Source organism: Amblyomma maculatum, chromosome 3, assembly GCF_055883805.1.
Source record: "Amblyomma maculatum isolate TAMU_Amacu chromosome 3, ASM5588380v1, whole genome shotgun sequence".
NCBI lineage: Eukaryota > Metazoa > Arthropoda > Arachnida > Ixodida > Ixodidae > Amblyomma > Amblyomma maculatum.
The window spans coordinates 181,501,964-181,522,934 of record NC_139346.1 but is presented as its reverse complement, the minus strand read 5'-3'; the positions used below and the strand labels follow the sequence as shown (position 1 = coordinate 181,522,934).

Sequence of the window (20,971 nt, the reverse complement as noted above, 5' to 3'; positions counted from 1 at the left end):
GGTAATGCAAGTTTTTGTAAATTTGTGCGCTTCATGGGGGGGGGGGGGGGGGGGGGGGGGGGGGGGGGGGGGGGGGGGGGGGTTGGAAGAACTTGAAACCTGTCCTTTTCAATAAAACATGGCCGTTCACTTCTGTCATTTTGCACGCAAGCACCATCTGGCCAAAAAAAAGAAAAAGCCTTGAAAGACACTACAGGAACCAGCACGCTGCTGTCTATGCAGTGCGAGAGCATGCGTCGCAACACGAATCAAATCAATGAATACAACGACGCAACAAGACACCTCTCAGTGGTGTTAATTTTGTACACACGTGAGATCCGACATGAACAACAGCTTATCGCACACATTGCGCGATATTCCGGTCACATCTTGCATGAGAGTGCATCTCAAAGTTGGCATCGGCCGCTGCAGCGAACGGCTGCTTGAGAATATGAAGGGTCTAGCTTCACGCTTCTTTTCTAGCCTCGCATCGTGTTCCTCGGCCGTTTTGCGGGCGCGTCTTTGTCGGGTGGCCTCCAATTCTGTTGTAGACGCCCTTCGCTCTCAGCCTTATTTGCGTAACGGCGGTGATCGACTTCCCGCGTCCCCTGGAGACGCGGTTGCTTCGCGTCGTCCAGTTTCGCTACGTATCGGCGGCTGGCAGCCGCTGTACGTCAAAACAAATTATCAAGGATATGCTCCCCTGTTGTTGATGGCCGTCTAGGCTTGCATGGCAAGTGTCTCAAGATCGACGCGGCAGTAGTGCAAAATGCACCGCGAAATCTGAGCAAGGTTGCTAAGGAGGGGTATGGCATTCAAAAGCAGGGCTGTCCCCAGATTAAGCCTATCCACATCGTTTTTTTATTCTTGTTGTTGCTGTTGTCCTTTGCATATTTGCGCAGCCGTGTTAAGAACCTACGTGTTAAGAACCGTTAATGTATGAAACTATGCTTGTGCATCAACAAACACAAAATATTATGGAAGGAAGGAACAGCCCAAACGGACGGGACGTGTAGGAAGGCGAGACAGACACATGAGCTGACTAGCAACCAAATGGTTTATTGCGACACGAGTAGCAATATATAGCAGACAGCCAAAGCGCATAAAAATCAAATTACGACACAATAATGGTCCTGATATCACATAGCAATTATCAAAACGTCCGCGATTGAGATACGTGAGCTCTTGTGGGAATAGAGCAACGGACGGTTGGCTGACACACATGTCACCAAGTTCGTGAATGTGAAAAGCCTCAGATATGAGGCGTGAGGTCAAATCTTTATATTTGGCGATGATTGTGGTTTGGTTCGTTTGAGCTGTTCCTTCCTTCCATTCAACATGAACCAAGCAGCCCGACAAAGCCCTCTTCTCAAACAAAATATTATGCTTATTAGGTTCAGTGCCCTGAATGAAAGTATCCAGCACATTGTACTTTATAACTTGTTATAAGGTTGTAATGGAAGCAGCATGACGTACAAGGGCGATAAGAAATACGACTACCGCGGCACCTACCGGCTCCACTGTTTGTATTTCTTTTGATCGCTCCTTTGGCAGGGTGGTGAGAAAAGACGCTGGAGGTGTCAATGATTGCATCACAGACTACCCTAGCATGTTTTTTGTTACTGCCCATTTACAATCGCGTTGACAAGAAATCGAAACAGCGGAACGGGTAAGCACCGTGGCAATCACAATAATTAGTACTTCGAATATTACGTATTATAGTTACTGTGTTATGTATTCTTTTTGCTTTTTATTTTATTTATGTAAATGCATTAGGATGTATTATGCCCTAAATTTGTTCTTTCCACACCTTTAAAAGCCCCACAAGTGCTGACAGTATCAATAAAATATAAATAATTAAAAATTTCACATGAAAACTGACCAACCTTGATAATTCGACAAGAGATGACTTCTGCAGTCGTGAGCATGCATGTCGCAGAAATTTTCTTTTGTTTACCTTGCGTCGCAGTTAGCTGGCAACATTTCATGGCTATTTGTATCGGCAAGATCTGTAGATTGCTAGCGTTGTTGGAAAATGTCCCCATCATGGACTGGCTGGCGCTTTTGTGTGGCACCAGAATAAATGTTTTACGTCTCGAAGTGGCTACGGCTATCTGGAACACCTTAGTGGAAATCTCTTCGGATTAATTTAGGCCTGGGTTTCTGTATCATGCGCCGACCTCGCAAAGCACAGGACACTTTCATATTTCGCCGCCATCACAATGCACAAAAGATGTGACGTGAACTACGAAGGGACACTGAAATACGACAGAGCGTACCACACCGCTGCCACCTCCCCCCCCCCCCCCCCCCTAGCTGCATTGAATATCACATATAGTCAAACACCATTGTGACGTTAGTGAGTCGATGAACGTCTGCAAGAAGCGCAGTTTCATCATCATCATCATCAGCAGCAGCAGCAGCAGCAGCATGACTATACCCACTGCAGGGCGAAGGCCTCTCTCATATCTCTCCAATTAACCCGGTTCTGTGCTAGCTGCATTCACTTGACCCCTGCGAACTTCTTAACCTCATCCGCCCACCTAACTTTCTGCAGCCCCCTGCTACGCTTTCCTTCCCTTGGAATCCAGTTTGTTACCCTAAGCGACCATCGGTTATCCTCTCTTCGCACTACATGTCCTGCCCATGCCCATTTCTTCTCCTTGATTTCCATTAGAATGTCAGTAACGAGTTATTTCTCTGACCCACTCTGCACACTTCCTAACTCTTAATGTTACCCCTACCATTTTTTTGTTCCATAGCCCTCTGAGTTGTGCTCAACTCAGCGTTGTCCTCAAGCGCAGTTTACTAACTGGCTACTCAAACCACCTCAAGGAAAACTTGCATGCATGGTCAGTAGACTGCATCCCTTTACTGTCCTTGAAATGTGCTTTGCTTAATATCGGTGGTATAAAATTGGTTTGCTGTGCTCCTTCGCAAATACCACCGCACCCTTTCTTCCATTACAAGTACACTCTGCATCCAGGATGCCTGACGTACCGCCTGGAGAGCACAGTATGCTAAGGCTGGCGAAGAATTTACTATGTGGACCTTATTGCAAATTTGCAAATATTGCAAATTTTATTTAAATGTCTTGCATATTTAAACCATCGAGGCAAATTGACAGCAGCCGAGGCTAAGTTGTAATCTAGAACTTCAGAAAGCTGGCGAGAACAAGATTACGAGTCGGTTCCTAACTGATAAAATTGCACCGACACAACTAAACAGATGGGATAACGGCGCTCAAACTACACGTGTTCTAAAGCTGCTCGAACGGAACAAACTCTTCGCAGACGCTAAACACCGATCGATAATAGCCCAAAATGTGTTTGCTTCAACGCAGGACGGAGCTCAGCGTTGTGGATATTGTAAACACGTCGAGAGCAACCCACGGAAGAGCGGTAGTCAGTTCAAAAGGACGACACGTGAACGCAGCTAGGTCCTCGAAACCGAGTCCGGTCCATCGGAAGCGGACTGTCTCGAACAAATAGATGACCCAAGATGGGCGGCTCTCGGCCGACGCGACTTCTCCAAACAGAAGTCGACTCTGTGGGAATTCTATTCGTTTTTTGAATATCAGTCAAAAAAAGCTCGCTGTTATCGCGCCACGAGTGGTCTTGCGTGATCCCACTGATAAGCCGACGGCCGCTTCGCTGTCGCTGAGAGAAGGCTCGGCGTATATGCGCCGGCCATACCGGAAGCCGCTGATGAGTGCTTCCAGCGTCCCCACTTTTTAACTGCAGTAGACCAGGCGTTACCTTTTCTTCTCCTTTTCTTTTTTTATTGAAGTGGCCAACGTCACCGCACAGAGCACATTTCGTCCATTCCCGCAAAGAAAGTATTTATTTCTATTTATAGTTTAGCGCCTTTATTGGCGACATGAAAGCATCACGAGTTTGTGTCAGCAGTGTGCAGGTCAGTTCAATATAGAGGAAAACAATTAGATAGCAAAGAAAAATGGAGTTTTTTTTGTTAAGGCGGAAACTTTACTAGGCTATGTCGGCATTGTGGTGTCCACAAAACGTGTCCGCAGCCGCTGAGTCGTTCTGAGCAAAGTTAGTGTCAAACGAATGGCTGTGATCGTTAGAAGGTGATAGGAGGATGCTGCAGAAAAATAATTGTGTCGATAGGATGAGTAGTTAAATAATTAAAACCAAAAGTGTAAAATTAAAATCAAACACATCGACGACTAATATCGATGTCCAATGAATGTGACGACACTCCAACCGGAAGTGGATGTGTTTCTTACTTAACAAGTCAGGAAAGGAAAGGCGCAGTATCTGTCACACTTTCTGTGAACGCCTGAACAGCGCCGTAAGGGAAGGGAAGGAAGGTGAGAGCGAAAGCGGAAGAAGAGAAAGGGGGTGTCGAGTAGAGGCAGAGCCACCTAGAATTATTATTCTAGATGGCGCTGGTAGAGGGCTTAGGAGTTGTGGTATGCCGTCGTGGTCTCGGCGCAAAAGAAGACGACAGTCTCAGCAGGCCTGCCAAGCACGCGCAGTTCGTTCTTCGTGGCAGCAGGACTGAATGCCGGCGGTTTGCTGTCTCGTTCCCGAATGGCACAGTCGGTTCTGCCAAATCTATTTGTGGAAACCAGACAACGAGTGTGTCTGTGGCTCATCTCCACAAATTTGATGACTCCGGACTTCGCGTCTTCGCTCTCTCCTCCTGCCCTGCGCTTGCATCAGCTGCTTCGCTAGGCCTACCAGCGCCCGGAGCTCTAGACCCCACTTACATTCGATCGTGTAAGCCATAGGCACGGATTACCCCACTCAAGTACCGTCTCCGTCGCCTGCGATGGCGCCACCCCATGAGTCTGCGGTCTCCGCCTTCAAGCTCCCTGACATCTGGTCATCGGACTCAGAACTTTGGTTGTTCGCCATTGAGGACTTGTTCCGCCGGCACCGCATCACTTCGCATTACCGCATCATTTCATCTCCACAGAAGTATTTAGACCACCTGGGGTCTTTACGTATGCTGACATCGTAGAGCACACGGACGCCTCTTCGCTTCGCCTCCATCGAAACGCAGCCGCCGGCGGTCGGGACAAGGAAAGAAAATTTCCACTGCGCGGCCCCAGTCTTGGCCTTGCATGCAATAGCTATATATGGGAGTGCGATGTACCGTGTGCAACAACAACGCTCAGGCTTTCGCATCTCTCCAGTGCAGTGCTCTGGCGATTTTTGTTTTGTTGTGAAATCAACACTACGACAGCCAAAGCGAGACCTCGGATGGCCGCAGCTACATCGTGAAGTCGTAGCTGCGAGAAGAAGAAGAAAAAGAAGAAGAAGAAGAAGAAGAAGAAGGAGAAGAAGAAAAAGGAAAAGAAGATGAAAGATAAAAGAACGCTCGATCACCCGCAGCTAATGCTTTCGCTCCATATTCGGTTCAGCAGCGTTGAACCCTTCTCTTTTTTTTTTTTTTTGGTACTGAAATTGAAAACATCTTGCCGATAATATTCTTCATGAGGAAATCTTTTCCAAATTGAAAACTACAAAAGCGCGCTTGTGCCTCATACTCATAGAGTAATCAAATGCTCGTTATCAGCTCTCTCCTGTTTCCCCGATGCGCATAAGCACCGCGCCAGCACGAGCTGCACATGCATCATGACGCCGTATACGTTCCCTTTTATGTTCCATCTAGCTGTACCCGTATCTTTATCATGATAAGCACCACCACAATCAGTCCAGTACGTCTACTGCACGTCAGTGGCTTCCGCTATTAATATCCACTCAGCCCAATGCTAAGCCAGCAAAATCGTCGCGAAAGGGTCTCCTGTATTACCCTAACAGACCATATTCACAAACATATATCGCAAAAGTAAATTTGGTTCTCTCAGTTTCAGCCCGGATATAATTAACTCGTTTTTTTTTTCTCACCTAAATGTCTCTATGCAGCGCTTCCACCAGACAATGAGCAGGGGTTAGAAAAACGAGATATTCTAACCTTATCGGAATTGCTAGCCTGTTAGTTTTCTGATTTATTCATTATTTTGCTTACATCCAGGTTATCAGAAAACGGCAACACATCCTACTACATCATTTTCATTAATATTACTGCAATTAGTGCATGTATACATGCCATTGCACAAAGAAGAAAACACAGTCGAGCGACAAAAAATTACGGAGACAAGCTGTGCCTTACGGTATGACGCGATATCCACCTGTGGTCCTCCCTATTTACACACATACCCACTAGCATGCCGTCGCAAGATACCACTTTATATGAAAGACCACACGGTATGCATTTGAAGTCCAGCTTGCATCCAACTTTCACAAGCGTAGCTTTCATGACCTCATCCGTAGCGTGGCCTCGTCGCTTGAGTGTCTGGCTCGAAGTCATGATTGTCACGGGCTCAAATTCCACCTGAAACATAAAATTCTTGCCATTTTCCTTTAGGCGAAACAAATTTATAATTTTCAATCATTTGATGTATACGGCGACATTTATTTCGCGTTATATATTGTTACGGGGAAGTATTTGTCGAGACTTGCGCTGCGATGGGCGGAACTCGACGCATCGACTTCAAGGACCGTCAAACATCCATAGTGTCTGCTTCGTCGTCTTCTTCTAGAACAGCCCTTCATCAATCACGCGTTCTTCGGTCGTTGTTGTCGTCTGCGTGCACGGTCACGCTTTCCCCGGTAACACTACCCCCCTCGGCAAAAGGCAGCGTCCCGGTGCGTGTTAGGCGTGTGGTGTTGTCGGTAGTGCGGCAGAAATTTTTCGCAAAATCCCACACGGCGGAACGGGAGCCAGAGCAATACCAGAGATCAGGGAGGATAATTAACATCACGGTGATGAGCATCGTAGCGGCGTTTTTGAGACTCTTGGGAGGCAGCAGTCTGCCGGGCGACATCGGCTAGGGCGATCGTATCGCTTGCATAAGTACTGACGGGGACAGTTGTGGGAAGCAAAGTGTCGAAGGGCAGCTAGAGGTCTCTTCCAAAGAGAGATAGAAGGGAGAGTACCCGGCAGTATCATGGCGCGACGAATTGCATGCGAAGGTGACAATTGGCAGGCTAAGTTGCGGTGACCGTCGGATACATACATGGAGAGTATGTCGGTGAGTGTGCGGTTAAGACAATATCGTGTTCTAATCTTTCATTCCAACCGTGACGTCATGATTCACGCGAGCGTCGTGGGGTGTTTGAAATTCCCGCTGGAGGTCACGTGGCCGTCAAGCCATCACCATATCAACCAATCGGGATTTTTTCCCCACAACGCCGGACGTCGATGAGACAACACCGGGTTTGGCACTAAACTAGAGGTTTAATGCTATTGCTTTCGTATGTAAATTTAGCATTTATTCAAATGTGGCTGTCGACTAATAACGCAGCGTTGAGCAGAAAAATGGCGGTAACATATATCGCGACCAGATGGCCAGTGGCCGCTTGGTACTGTTTAAGTGGCTGGTATCATTTAGTTTCGTGCTTGCAGACAAGACGTTCGGTAGGCTTAAGGAACCTCGGCGCGCTCAACACGTTCATCTGCAGGCGTGGCATTTCTCAATGGCAGCGCGTTAAGGACAAGACCCTACAATGGCCATATACTATTCGTGACATTGCTTTCAAAGACCCGGTCTCGTGTCTTCCATACGAGACCCTCAGCTAATAACAATGACATGAAAGGTTGCAAGACCAAGAGCCAAACTTCATACGTCATCTCGCCAACTCTTGAGGCCTTATTCACAACACCTGGAAGGTAGAAAACTCACCTTCTCCCGGACAGACGTCCTTGCGACATTTCCCAGTAACGCTACGCTATCGACAGTTCGAAGGGCATCTCTTCGCGGTCTACCAGGCTTTATCTTTCAAAGCCTGAGTGTGTCGAAGGACCACAGGAGACGACCAAGCATGTTAGAGCTGATTAATGCGATTCCCTCAAGTGATCTGGCTGCTCGCCGTTACGCATTTCTGGCTCCCGAACAAATGCAGTAGCAGCAATGCGGGTGACAGTGATCGGCAAAGCAAACAGTGCACAAGTGCTCCTGTGCAACTGACTATCAGCTCAGGAAACTGGCCCATCGAAGGCAAATGATAGGAACTTGAGGAGGAAGCGCAAATAATAGAGTGCGGTTTTTCTGTATGGGGGCTTTCATTTTCGACAGATGATAATGGCACGAGGCTGTTTTATGCGCAAGTGGACGAACATGTCTGCGCACTGCCACTTGACAACGACTTGGCAGCACGCTGCTCCCTTTCGTACAACCCGTATTGTGTTACAATTCGAAAACGGTTGGACCTATCTCCGCCTATTGCGCCAGGCCTGCTTTACCGTCATTTCGATAACTGATCTGGGGCACCGAGTCACTATTCCTGTGACTTCATACATTGTCTGAAGTTTCTGTGGAAACTTGAGCCTCGCATCTCGCTTGATATGACAGCTGATTGAATTATGTACTGCAGATCTAATTCTGTCTGTTATCGGTGACACGAAGAGCATTCCAAAGAACGTTTGAAGCTTTGAGATTGTTATTCGTCACCCAGCTTGCCATGATATGAGCAGCTTCCTGATTTCGGTGGACTCACACTGTAATCTATTATAAAGCTAAGAATCCATTGTTTGTGGGACTAAACTTGAAGGCTGCTCTGGAAATGCTTCCTCTCGACCTCTTACATGTACCTCTCGCGTCCATTTTTTCCTTTTGATTCCAGCTATGATATCGCTCAGCTGAAGTTTTTTTTTTTTTTTTCGCTGCGCTACTTATGCTTCGTAAGTAACGATTTTTCTACCAGCTGACTGCACTGTCTTCGATTTGATTGCTAGCATTTCCCAAGTTCCGCCCCGTCGGCTTAGCACTAGCAGGATACAACTAACGCATCTTTTCCGTGGGGCATATTGGTCAGGTATTATTTATGAGCTGAGAGTACTTGCCAAGTTCACCCTATTTTTGTTCTCCTAGACATTGATTTCTTGTTGTCCAGGACTACACTGGCTTTGTAGCTTTGATGCCGAACTTCTTTACAGCTTTCAATGCTTTTTTACCTTTTGTAAATTATTTTCCCCTTTTCAAGACAGCCGAATTTTAACTTTTGCTTAAGGCTTCATACCTGTCGATGTGAATGATTTCCGCGCCTAACATGTAAATTGGCTTATATGAAAGGAAAGGCGCAGTATCTGCCACATTTCTTTAGAGAAACGTGAACCATACCGTAAGAGAAGGGCGGAAAGTAGGCGTGAAAGAAAACAGAATGTGTCGCCGTAGTCGAGGCCTACGTGCATTGACATCGCGCAGCTCACGGTGACATCTACATTTGTCCTTCATCGAAACACGACAACCGCGGCCGGGTTTGAACTTGCGTGCTCCAGTTCAATAGCCGGGCTTCTTAACCACTGAGCCACCACGGCGAGATTTTGCTTATCTAGGTGATTGATTATGCGCTGTAACTCCTTTTGGGAGTTATTTGGCATCGCATTGATATCGGAAAACAAAAAACACTAAGCCCATGCCTAGCTTCTTTGCCATCAAACCCTACGAATACCTTTGACAAACATGAAAAGAAACAGACTGAAGAGATTGTGCCATCTTGTCCAGCACCGTTATTTGTTAGGGGACTAATTAAGTTCACTGGACAATAATTTATTGCCCATCTACGACAACGCTTCTTCTGTGACCAGGTTACTTATTGTCGCCATGACGATGTCATAACATAAAGACAATGAAAACCAACTTGTATAAGAGAATGGTAGAGTGTCCGATACAAGCAATAAGTAAATCAGGCAGAATCAAGAATGACAAGCTCTCGGAAAAAGAAAAAAACAAGCGCTAGTATTGAGAAACAAAAAAAAAACATGGAAATTTCAGGTTCCAGGAAAAAGTGGAACCTGCAGAGATACCATTAGTTATTGTAAATCGGAATGCAATCCTTCTGCAATAGTACAACATGGCCTACAGCCCTCAAGTTGATATTTTTGATTACATTTAAAACAGGGAAACTGTTTTTTTACAGCGTAGAGTTTGTTACCGACGGTTTGTTAGAATGATGCGAGAGGAAGTTAACTGTTATGGAGTGCAGTACAGAGCAACAGGCGTGTGGCATAGACAAGACAGACGGAGCCACGAGCTCGTGCAACCCCTTGCAGGAAAAAGATGGCAGCTGGCTGGCGTAAGGAAGGAATACCGCGATATTGTTCAGAGGCACCATTGTCGTATAGTGGCCATCATTTTGATGATGATAGCAGTGGCATGCCCTCGAGTTGTAGGAGGACATTTTTGAATGACGTTCAGACAAGCGATGCCAACTCGTCAAGTTGCGGAAACACTGTCAGTCAGAAGGCATTCAGAAGGACAGTTCGCCAAGCACTCCCCTCTAAGGTCAGTCCAGTTGTCTTGCTCCGCGATAACAAACCCCCCCCCCCCCTCTCTTTTCCTCCTCATCCTCCTCCTGCGCATCCTACGTCGTTCAGTCCCCTGTTACGATGCTTCAGTGAACAACGAATAGCTCCGACGGCGTTCCCAAGGTATCGAGGAATGCGTTTCCGCCCGCAAAAACGATCTCATTCCTGTTGGAGTGGGCCAAAAGGGTCGCATGCAAAGTAGTGTTTTTTTTTGTTGTTGTTTTTTGTTGTTTTTTTTAGAAACTATCGCTTCCGGCTGATGCCTATGGGAAGGGTAGTAGAAGGGAAGTGGCGCGATAGTGGGGGGTTCATCTCCCGACGATAAGTGTGCTGGCCACGAGGCCGATGATCCCGCTGGAGCCTTGCCCCGCATTCGCAACTGCATTGTACCCTTCTTTTTATGAATATTTCTCCTTGCTCTTATATGCATCTTGTCGCCACCACGTTACCACGTTCTGTAGCTTCAAGTTTTAAAGCGAACTCGCTCGTTTGTGTAGGGAGAGGCGCGAATATGGCGTCACTTCTGCGCTCCTTTCCACTTCAGTTTGGCAGAAGGATCTGCTGCTGAGCAAAGTGATTCACGTCAGTGGAAACGACAGCCAACAAGTAAACGACGACAGCAAAGACTCACGTCGTCTCATATGTTCTTATCGTTTGTTTTTGTTCTGGTTTGGCTCTCACGCCTATTGACCCTTTGGAAGCAAACGGGAGTAACGTGAAGATTTTCTGGGGGAAGTAGTAGAAGGAGAAGTCGAAAGGGTTTCTCTGCATTCAGAACGAGTGTACGTGCTGGCAAAACTTGCCAGCATCTGCTAACATAGTACATGAAAATGGTAGGCGACCTTGTTCTTCGTTTCACACACCGAACGGATCGCACAATCGCACACGTTCTATTTGCGGCCTAGAAGTACAAGCTAGGAAGTTTCATCGGAAGACTCAGCAAAAACAGGAAAAAAATGATAGGCTGACCCGTGATTGAACAACTAAAGGAAATTAAACTGCTTCGAATCTTTTCACGCATGCTCATTACTCTCCTAAGCTTGAGTTATGATTAGGTTACTCAAGACGTCATTTTCTGCCGCATCAATTTATTTGTGCACCGTGTAGCACAGGTAAAAATGTCATGTGCTGAGCTCCTGTATATTGCAACCACTATAGGCCTTAGCGTTCTCATACGCGGTTCCATTACTCAGCATCCGCTAGAACGCGTAATATGTTTGCACCTTTACTATAACGTGACTATTAAAGAAGCCGAATAAACCGATAAGAATGTCCTAGGACTGTACAAAAAAAAAAAAAAAAGAAAAGAAGAAACTCGCGCTTCAAAAGGGTAAAAATGTATAGGTAAAAAAGGTATAAATGTATAGAAAGGTATAAAAAAGGGTATAAAGGCATGTAATAGGGCACCGTCGTAATACTAGAATATTTTATTAGAGAGTTCAGAGGCTCTACATTAAGGATTTACGTTCATGATCCTTGTCGGGTAGGCTTTATTTTCAGTGTAGTTAGTTCCTAGTATAATGTGACCGACTATAATTAGCTTATTTGTTAATAATTCTTAGGGCAAGAAGCAAGTTACTGCTTGCAACTTAAAATTAACATCCATTTTATTCTGGCCAATTCTATAATATGTCATTTACAGGGTAGGTCATTGCAAAATTTACAAGCTGATGATTATCACGGCAGAGACTCATATATTGTGTAGCGTCTGCATGGCGTGTATGGGTTTGCTCTTGTTGGTGTGGGAAAGGTACTGCTCAACTGTATTGGTTTCAGAAAAATCGCATCTCTTTATTCCAACCAAAACAATCAAAAGGTCGCCCAGTGAGGGAAGGAAAGAAGTTCGTGAGATCGTTACCTAACATTTCTCTAGAAGATAATGTAACCGGAACTTGTAATCTGTTTTTGGCATGTCAAGAAGCTGCTATTACACTATCTAAGAGATGCAATATATTGGAGACGGCTGCTACGTCGTAAAACCTCAATTTAATATTGTGCACCTGCAGGCATCATGTCCATCACTTGGCGCTGCTTTTGTCGCTGTCCTTGTGGTGACCCCTTTTAAGTGCTTTGGGAGAAAAAGCTTGCAAAGCGGCTGTTGCACATAAAAAGATGAAAAGTTAAAGCCGTGCGGCTTTTATCGCTTGCTCGCACTCTTTGGGCGAACTTTGCAAATAGCATTATCGAGACATCCGCAGACGGGGCACTCGGACACGGTGTTTATAAGCACTTGGACGTGCGATATATCACTCAACGTTCTAAACAGCAGCATGCATCCTGTCGGCGCGCCGGCAGTGCTTGGCACTTTATAACTGTCTCATATGTGGCCGTCTACTGTTTGCAGCGGGGCCCACGAACTCTTCCCCGGGCTCGGCAGCCACTCTTTTTTGTCTCTTAAAAGCGCACATTTTTTTTTATCTGCACCTCTTCAAGGAGTGTGATACCAAGCGGCTTTGAAAGTACGACCGCGTTCCTCTGCACCGTGCTTGTAAGCCACTGCACGCTTGAAAAAACCGTCAATCTATTTGGAAATACTGTAGCCTTCTTTTTTTCCCTTTTGTCGCTTCTGTCTCCTGTTTGTCTTCGGAGGGTAGGTTCTTGCCTAAAGTATTAGGTGTTGCCTCATTCTACACAATACCTAGTGAACTCCAGTATGAAATAAATCAGCTTGTTAGTATCTTGTTTCTTCGAAAATGCGGGCGAATAAGTGAATATAATCTGCCCACTAGAGGTAGGCTTGAAAATCAATATACAGAAGACTAAGGTAATGTTCGATAGCCTAGAGAACGAACATCAGTTTACGTTAGGTAGCGAAGCACTGGAAGTAGTAGGCGAATACGTCTACTTAGGATAAGTATAATAACCGCAGATCCGGACCATGAAAGGGAAATAACAAGGAGAGTAAGATTGGGATGGAGCATTTTGACAAGCACTCCCAGATTATAACTAGCAACTTACCGGTATCGCTCAAGAGGAAAGTATACAACAGTTGCCTCTTACCTGTACTTACCTATGGGGCTGAAACGTGGAGGTAACAAAGAGGGTTATACTCAAGTTAAGGATGACGCAGAGGGCTATGGAACGAAAAATGGAAGGGGTAACATTAAGAGATAGGAAGCGTGCAGAGTGGGTCAGAGAAATAACTCAAGTTACTGACATTCTAGTGGAAATCAAGAAAAAGAAATGGGCATGGGCAGGACATGTAGTGCGAAGAGAGGATAACCGATGGTCGCTTAGGCTAACAAACTGGATTCCAAGGCAAGGAAAGCGTAGCAGGGGCGGCAAAAAGTTAGGGGGGCGGATGAAGTCAAGAAGTTCGCAGGGGTCAATTGGATGCAGCTAGCACAAGACCGGGTTAATTGGAGGAATATGGGAGGGGCCTTCGTCCTGCAGTGTGTATAGTCAGGCTGATGATGATGATGACTTGAATTAGCTAATAAAACCATTGAAAGCATTCTTAGCTTTCGCCCTTGACGGCTGACCCCTAGCTATATTTGAATGAGGCGCACCCTCTAATACCGAACGCTGAACGCTTAAATACTGTTCTTACACAGACCGTTGGTCCCGTCGTCATTTTATTGTGGAAGCATTACTACGGTAGGTTACGAGCCTTCAGCTATAGCGGGGCCCGGTAGGTACGCTTTACACCACATGACTACTGACGTCATACCAGCGCGAGAGCTGGGCTACCAAGTCGGCTCTTCAGCGTAGCGTGGCTCGTAGCCACGCCGGGCGTTTCGCTGTTCTCCCACTAGGTGCGCTGTAGTCTAACAGTTGGTGTCGTCTTCCATTGGAGACACTTCGCCTCTCTTGCTTTCGCAATCTCCTAGGCTTAACTACAGCTAAGCCACTGTGAATATTTTATCTTAGGAAAGGTGAAGATTTTGTTTATTGTTTAATCAGCATTTTCCATTGATAACTGTGGTCGAGACGTTTCTTTGGACAATGCTCTTAGACGTCTTTCAGTGTACAAAATGGCAATGGCCCCTTCAGAGACAAGTTGACTCTTAGCAGCTGACTTGGTAAAATTTCCGCAGCGGCTCGGAACCGGGCGGCCCAGTCGGCGGCAAGTTCGGGACCGGAGCACCCGCCGCCGCAGCGTGAGGCCATCAAAAACCTGCTGGTTGCGGATGAGCCCACAGACGACCTAGGCGAATACGAGCCGGCCGTAGCTCAGATGCAGGGGGAAGACTTCCCACCTCCACCACCGACGGAGTCTTCGGAGGCTGAGCGGCGGCGGCGGCGCTCCGAGCCGTCGTCGCACGGCATGGACTCCGTGGAATTCAGGCAGCGAGGCCAAGAGATGGTAGAGTACATAGCTCGCTACATGGAGACCATCGCCGAGCGGCGCGTGACGCCCCAGTGCGAGCCGGGCTACCTCAAGGAGCTGCTGCCGGACAGGGCGCCCGACCAGCCCGAGAACTGGGACAGCATCATGGCCGACGTGGAACGCTATATCATGCCCGGCGTGAGTTTAAGAACCGGGGCGATGCGTCTACGCTGTTCCTCCTTCATTGTGGTGTCGGCAACCTGGTCAGTCAGAAAACATTGCGCAAAAAAAGGGCGTCAAAGACTTCCGTTGGACGTAAGAAAGAATAAAACAGAAGTATTGGACACATTGTAGGCGCAGCGGCATATTTTCGGCAGCACGATATAAAAGAATTGTTAAAGCAAAACAATTGTATTGCGTTTGAGTTGCTGTAGTAAGCCTCCATATTTGCATTATCCCACGAAAGAATAGAATCCAGGTACAGCAGGGAGGCTAATCAGCATTATATCCTGAGCTACCCTTTACTTTGAGGGAATTAGTTTAAAAGCACGTACAATAAATGTAAGTCCGCGAGAACGGACAGACTGTGTCATTGCGTGCATCGACCGGTGGCTTTTTGTCCGCATAGAGGAAGAACATTTTTATTGGATTCATTTCACCTTCACCGAAGTCCTGTATCATCTTCTGTAATCTTTGTCACTTGACGCCTCTCATGCTCAGATCCCTTCGACCATGATTCGGCTTTCAAAGGATACAGGGAACCGTCTATTGAGTTCCAGGCTCAAAGCCTGGAGGAGATCAGACGTTCCTTGCTGAGCGCGTTCTCTAGCAATCAAACCAAAGCGCAATTGCGGTTTCAGCTTCGACACAGTTGAAACAAAAATACTTCACTCGCCCTGTATCGATTCTTTTCACTTTTGCTCCAACACGGCTAAAACGTACGAATTGTTGCATGATAATAACTGTAAAAGACACGAATTTGGTATAACCAGTAATATTGAGCTTGCCTGTGCTAACTGAAGACTGAGTGCATCGATTTTGCGCAGGTGACCCACTGGCAGCACCCCCACTTCCACGCCTATTTCCCCGCTGGGAACTCCTACCCCTCTATCCTGGCGGACATGCTCTCTGATGGCATCGGCTGCGTCGGTTTCTCCTGGGTGAGCCTTCGTTCGGCGAGCAGTTAAAACTTTTTTTGGTGCACCTTTGTCGTGTCGTGCTGTCGGCGTCTGTTGTGTGCATGTCTTGTGCAATGCCTTCCGTCTCCGCCTCTTGTGTCTTGTCTTTGCTGTGCCTCAGCTACTGAATGATAACGGCGTCTTGTATTAGGCAGCAGCAGAGGAGAATTAAACATGGCTTAGCTCTGCTATGCCTGGATATATGTAGCGAAAAGCAGTGACTACCTCGGAATCAGAAGAGGTTAATTTCGCCAGTCTTCTGCTCCGTTCGTCAGCAGCTAAACTCTCCTTAGCTTCCATGTCGAGTGCGTCTAAGTTCACCGGCGTTCTATAATTCGTTTACAGGAAAGGAAAGGCGCATCATCTGTCACTTGAGGAAGGCAAGAAGCGCCGCCCGGCGGCGTTGGAGCGCACTTGTTCCCGCTTGCGCGCCAATCGCAGTATCTGTCATGCGCGGAATCCCGCTGTCATCCTCACAGTACACAAGCGGAATTATGAGCAGCGTTTCAGGCCCGCGGCATGGTTAAAGTGCTCGAAGTACTTCCATGGAATAAAGAAAAATAAATCCCCGCAGCGTGGCACAGCGGTAAGCGCTCGGCTGGGGATCCAGGGGATGGAGGTTGGATTCCCAGATGGATACTAACTTTTTCTTTTACAATGAGGAGGAGTCGCACACCTCTTAAGCGTTGCTAGGCAACGCCGGCCGAGTTTGGTGAGGGCACTGTGCATTTGGCCTTAGATGTGACGTCACGGCACACGGCCTACGTCATACGCGAAGATCAGCTCTGACCCTCGTAGTGAAGCTTTTCGCTTCAAACACCTGCGCCTCTTCTATTGACGTCACTCGGCGAGTTCGAGCATACGCAGCTGTGGCTAAAAGTGATCACACGCACGCCAGACCCGGTGTTGACTAGCCCCGTGAAGCTTTTCGCTTCAATAAACTAGCTGGTCATAAGGAGCAAGCGAAACGCACCGTCGTAAAATTTAAGTGCCAATTTGTCGTCTGCTACACGTGGAGTAAAATCGGTTTCATGCTTTACTCTGTATCCGGAGAGGCTACAGTGAAGAACTCCTACTCCATATAACGGACATGGTACGATAGACATTGCTATGGACAAAGCTGGCACACAGGATTACCAGTGAGTGATTCTTGACCGATCGAGGTTTCGGAATGCACTTTCTTGATTGCGGAAGCACGCAGGAGGCGGGAGAGGTGAGCCCCTGTGACGAGGGGTGGCCGCTTCTCTGCTTGGTGCAGGCAACTAGTCGTAGCCGTCGAGGCTTCTTGCAAGAGGCACACGATGAAGGGCCAGGGCGCGTGCTGAGCCGGCAAGGTGCCCACGGCAAGGTATTCACGCGAAGCACAGCAGCCTCAGCGCTCTTCGTTTTCTCTCTACCTGGCTTGGCTAGGGGCCTCACCGAACCCCTGCTCTGGCTGACGTGGTTGGCTGTTTGCGCAGTTTTACTTTCGATGCTTTTTCTGTTCTTTTTTCGTATTTTAATGCGACTGGATGCGCAATCTTGGGTTACCTGGCTTTGCCTCTCAGTCATGTTCGTTGGAGAACGAGGCTATGGCGCACAGACTCTCAGTGAGACTCTCAGTGCAGTGGACTTGAGGAAGTAGTAACCGCGTCTCCAGTACAAACTATGGCTCCTCCCCTCACATCCACATCCTCACATCCTCCCCTAAGCGTAGAAAAGTGAATTGGCCATCCCTTCCCCCTTTCACCTCTACGCACACACACCCACCAAAACTAACGCTTGACATAACGTTATAGTGTCAGAACTTTACACAAATGAGGGAGTAAGTATCGCTTGCCTACATCGGTTACTTCCACACTATCGATCTTGTAGCAAGAACGTGGTTGTTTCGTGATCGGCATTGCATATTAGGCAGCTTAGTTTGCACATGGTGCTATACAGTCCTGCTCACGGTCCTATATAAGTCAGCTTTTTTGATGACAGAACACTTCTAATCGTTTCTAAGCAATAACCTCTTGATTGATCTTGGTTTACTGTATCGTTCATTACTCGAGAATTCCGAGATGCTATGAGATTAAGAATCGCGGTGAGAGTCGTAAACAGGAACTACTGTCTCGAATGTTTTACAGCCTGCCTAAGAAGAAATTGAAGTAGAATTGTGCAGCAAAAGGATGAGATGGCGTGCTCCGTCTGGAAGTCTTTCGACGTCTAGAGAGCTCACTGGATATCTCTGCACAGCGATCAGTCCTCGTCGCGCATTCTCGAACACTCGTCTCAAGACTGCATACTGTAAAACAGGGTGATCTGAGGTCGGTCTCTTGTGGCGATAAGTACAACAAAGACGCCGTCGGTTATTTATCGATCTGGTGGCGATGAAGATAAAGCATCCAGATTATTGCGTTCACAGAGGCGGGCTCACCTCTCCAAGCGTCGGTTCCGCTCAGTTTTGCTTGGTTTTTTTGTCGCCTTTGGCTCAGACTTTTGTAATTTCGCACCTCTTTTTTTTGACAACTCATTTTGTGCCGTTGATCCCTTCCGATGTTCATCGGCACGTTTCAGTTAGCTGTAGAAAACGTGTAAAATAAGAGTGACTGAAAAGCGGGACACCTTTTCCTTTTAACATCAACTTTTAGGATGAAATAAAAAGGAAACAAAAGTATTAAGAAATTATTTTAGCAGTGCCTTAAGCTATCACCTTTGGGTTTGGAACAGCGTGTTTTAGCGTAGAGCACGCTTTGAGCCACACAGGCTGCGCATGCTTTTCTGCTACGAGACTATTGTGCATTTGGTGTGCATGCCAAAGTAGGCCTTCTGGAACAAGAAAGACCATCTTCAGTTTTGACTGGTGATGAGACATACAGCACGGACTCTATGGAGGCGTACAAGAAAATTTTACAATTTTGGAAGAGGGATAACTTGCCTCGATTGAGACTAGTGCTTTTTAATTGACTTAGCGTTTGTGAAGTCGAGACATAAAACGTACTCAACTGCGTGTTCTCGAATATTTCAGTTCACCGCAAAGATGCTTAATGCCACCTGTTTCCGTCTTCTGGGGCGCTTCTACAAGTACTAAGACAAATTGTCGAGCCCGGTAAAAACATGAAGTAACATCCCTCTATAATGCCTCCGTGCTTTGAGAGTACTAAAACGAGCAAACTAATGGGGGAGGCGGTATGGTATTCGCGATTTAACGACCCAAAGCTACACACAAGTTAAGTGAGACAACGTAGTGTCGGACTCCGGATTAATTTAGAGCACCCGGGGCTCCTTAACTTGTACTGACTTATGGCACAGCGCACAATTGTTATTGCTTTCACCGAAATATGGTCGCCGAGACCAGAACATAGCGCCGACATCATTTTTACACATTTATTTATTTAGCCATGCTGAAAGTGCATGACGTATAACACAAGCACGCTAAAAACAGGGCACACAACATGCAGAGATCTGGGTTTCAGCTCAGTGTGATTCAAAATGGAGGGCTTCATTCTGAAGCAGAACTTAATTGTTCTCTTTTCTTTACTTGCGCATATGTTGCGCAATCTAGTGGTTTATAAACGCAGCATGTTGCATGGCCCATCAAAGACATCAGTGCGTGCATTGTGGTGTGTTTTACGCTTTTGTTGCATGTATTTGCGTCGGTTAATTAGTACTGCCTCGTCTGTGATATGAAAAGAGAATTCACATTCATGCGCCATATCTAAGGTTTGTGTCATCAAGAAAAACTGTGACGGTGACGCCGCCCAGTACTTAGAAAGGGCCCTGTCTCTTTATTTCTGCATCCAACTCTTGCTGAGAATTACTCTGTAAAAAAGAAAAATCATGAGAAAACAGCTTGAGCGAAGCACGCCAGCACTACCATGCACTTTAACTTAGATATGCCTTTCTCTCTTTCTTTCGGTCGTCCGACCATATACCTTTCTCTTCCTTTCTTTTTTCAGCCTAACTCAATTCCCAATCGCTGAAGTGATAACCCTGAATATCGGAACGCTGACGTTTCTCTGACGTTTAGGTTGGATTACACATTCGTACGATGACTTAATTATTTGCAAGTGCACATAAAATACCAGAAATCAATGAAGTGCTGGCGCCGACATCATGGGCATACGTGTAGAGCCCAAAAACTAGCGCAGTGACCAAGCGGTTGTGTGCACAACAGTGTTCTGCACCCCACGAATTAAGTTGCCCACTATGGCCTCACTGACCACACTTATGTCTTTTTGTCCTCTATGCAGGCAGCCAGCCCGGCTTGCACAGAGCTGGAAGTGATCATGTTAGATTGGATCGGTAAGTCATCAACATGGTTTACCTCACATGGGCGAAAGAAACTCAGTTATTTGAAGTGCAAACTGAAGCAAAACCAAAGAAATGTGGCTTATTTTTTGTACTGGTTGCTACTGTAAAAACTGAGAATTTAAAAAGAACATCTTGCACAGTCAACACAAAAGACTTGGAGATAGAAGCAACAAGGCTCAAGAACTCTGTTGAAACGAACAGCTGTAATATTGAAACTTTTGTTAAATAAAGCAGGAGATTTATTTTCTTTTTTTTTTTTGTCACCGTAGTTCTGTTCACAAGGGTCAAGTGAGGCCCGTAAACGCTGCTCAAGGAGGTTAGGTTCTAATCTGTGAACACTTGTCTGCCCACGTCTTCTTCGTCGAGTGTTGCTTGATAGCTGCCAGCGTCAGTGTCACTCCTACTCTCTTGCATCCAGTTATTTTTAGGCGCTGCAACTTTGCCAAATTACAGACAGCATTGGCGAGGAAATTTCTTGTTCTCAAGGCAGTGCATATGTGAACTTTACGCATGTTGTTACTTCTCCCAATTACAGGAAGAATGATCAATCTTCCTGAAGATTTTCTCTGCTCATCAGAAAAGAGCATAGGAGGAGGAGTGATTCAGGTAAGCGAAAAGTAATTTCTTTTTCAGAAGTAACATTCAGACAAAAAACATTAGACACCACAATTTTAGCAGAACTTACGAAGAAATTTCCCGCATGCACAACCAAATGCTAATTCCGTTTGCGCCTAAAGGCCAATACCACTCAGATGCCACTTGAAGCATAGTACCCAGAAGTGTGGCGCAACAAACGCAATCACGATCACAATCAGAAACACTCACGTGATTGTGTTTGTTGCGCCACATTTCTGGGTACTATGCAGCATCAACTCGCCCCTCAAGCTGTTATTTTGGGCCACTTGAAGCCTCATTAAAATAGAGC

The 20,971-nt window shown here is 46.5% G+C and overlaps 1 protein-coding gene across 1 annotated transcript in view; it reads left to right on the top strand.

The window, feature by feature from the left end:
- The window catches only part of LOC146197105 (aromatic-L-amino-acid decarboxylase-like), a 169,489-nt gene that overhangs the window by 125,258 nt on the left and 23,260 nt on the right, over window positions 1-20,971 (top strand). Inside the window, exons 4-7 of the mRNA XM_084598844.1 lie at window positions 14,358-14,788; window positions 15,637-15,750; window positions 19,986-20,041; window positions 20,586-20,652. Coding sequence (XP_084454970.1) covers window positions 14,358-14,788; window positions 15,637-15,750; window positions 19,986-20,041; window positions 20,586-20,652 — 668 coding nt within the window. The remainder of the gene's footprint in view (window positions 1-14,357; window positions 14,789-15,636; window positions 15,751-19,985; window positions 20,042-20,585; window positions 20,653-20,971) is intronic.